Source organism: Aplysia californica, unplaced genomic scaffold (genome assembly GCF_000002075.1).
Source record: "Aplysia californica isolate F4 #8 unplaced genomic scaffold, AplCal3.0 scaffold01304, whole genome shotgun sequence".
NCBI classification, from domain to species: domain Eukaryota; kingdom Metazoa; phylum Mollusca; class Gastropoda; order Aplysiida; family Aplysiidae; genus Aplysia; species Aplysia californica.
The window spans coordinates 48,953-50,797 of NW_004798574.1; the positions used below are offsets into that span (position 1 = coordinate 48,953).

The 1,845-nt window shown below is 45.7% G+C and overlaps 1 protein-coding gene across 1 annotated transcript in view; it reads left to right on the forward strand.

Annotated features, from left to right (window-relative positions):
• The window catches only part of LOC106013810 (disks large-associated protein 4), a gene marked incomplete at its 3' end in the record, with an annotated part of 10,340 nt that extends 9,491 nt beyond the window's left edge, over nucleotides 1-849 (forward strand). The window contains 1 exon segment of the mRNA XM_013090495.2: nucleotides 642-849. Within this exon segment, the coding sequence (XP_012945949.1) occupies nucleotides 642-849 (208 nt within the window).
• Between the last annotated feature and the right edge of the window lie 996 nt (nucleotides 850-1,845).

A 1,845-nucleotide genomic window follows, 5' to 3' on the forward strand; every position in this document is an offset into this window, starting at 1 on the left:
ACAGAGCCTACCAGGATGTCTGTCTATCTATCTATCTATCTGTCTTTCTATCTATCTATCTATCTATCTATCTTTCTGTCTGTCTGTCTCTACCTACCTACCCGACAGGTGAGGTTGAAGTAGCCAGCCTCCCAAATGCTCTTTGTCTGTGTTGTGTAAATTCTTTGCCATATATCGACCGGCCAAAGGGCTAGAACTCAAAATGGCTGCTGGATCGGACAAGTAAAGTAAGTTAAGTAAAAACCACCCCTCCAGGGCGGTGCTAATGACTGAAGTGTCGAAAGGCCATTCACAAAATGGGGATATTACCCCATGTTCTTATGCACAGTAGAACTGCAATTGTAAATGGGCTGATTCATCAATGTCATGCTCATAACTGTGCAGGAATTGCAACAGGGAACTGCTGCCTTTTCTTTCCTCATCCTTACTATCGTCTTGTATGTTTGTCACACTCTTGTGACCCGCTATTTCCGGGGTGCCTTGATAGTGGAAGCAGACTTTGTGCTGTTGAAGCTTGAGAGGTGAGCAGAGTAAGTCTGATTCCCTGTAAGGACTTCTCTGTTGACATCCACCCTTTTGTGCTTATAAGAGCATACTAAAACTAAAAGGAAAAGTAAAGTCTGTGTGTTTTATCCCGGAGCAGGTCTGAGGCCAGTTCCCCGGAGCCCAGCATGCCGGCCGAGCGCCGCGCGGGTCAAGAGCTGACCGGCCCTGACCACAAGATGGGAGGTCGCCACAGCCCCTGGACTGACCAGCAGGCAGGGGAGAGGGCCAGCAATGTGGACACGCCCACCGGGCCGCCTGTCAACGGACACGGGCCCAAGTACCCCACGGGGGATGTGGAGAAGGTGGGTCCCTCTGTCTGTCTGTCTGTCTGTATGTTTGTATGTTTATTTTTCTGTTTATTTGTACATGTGCCTGTTTGTTGGTCTGTCTGTCCATCTGCCTGTTTGATTTATCTGTCTGTTTATCTGTCCATCTGCCCGTCTGCCTGTTCGTCTGTCCATCTATCTGTCTGTCTGTCCATCTGCCTGTATGTTTATCTGTCCATCTCCCCATCTGCCTGTTCGTCTGTCCATCTATCTGTCTGTTTATTTGTCTATCTGTTTGCCTGTCTGTCCATCTGCCTCTCTGTTTGTCTGTCTTTCGGTCTCCCTTCTCTTATAACCAAGAAAAGTGTGGTGCAGCAAAATCTGACCTGACTCTTAGGCGGATTTCCTTTGTAGGACGGGTTCTTAGGCATGCAAATGATAGAGAAAGATATCCCCTTCTATGGTGAAAGCAGGTTCTTATAGCGGGCGGTTGGCGGGTGCTGTAGTGTGGTCTGCGCCTTCTTTCCTTTCAAACGTCCATCGTCCTTATCTTTCCTCAGAACACTTCTAATCTTCTGCACTTATATGGACTTATTGTGTTGTAAGTGCTGTAAAACTTTGACTATCCTAAAATGAATGGTTTTTACATGGAGCTTTTTTTTTCAAGCAGAGGCCACTGGTATGTGTGGGTGGTCGGAGGGTGTCACTGGTAGTTCCAACTTTTTTATCTTCTTATGTCGTTTCTGTTTGTATGGTTGGTTGGAGGGTGTTACTGGTAGGTCTTACTTCTTTTCTTTGCCTCTGTTATATTTGTGTATTGGTGTTACCTTTTCCGAGTACTAAATGACTGGGGGTTTTTTATGTCTTTACTCAAACAAGTAAAGATCATTTTCTCACCGCTAAATGACTGCATTTGTGTTGATAATTTGTCTGCTCAAAACAAGTAATTCCGTTGCAGTGAAATGTTTACAGCTTCTGTCTGCAAAATGAATTGTAAACTAATCTTTTTCTCCCTCTTCCTCTCTCTGCCGCC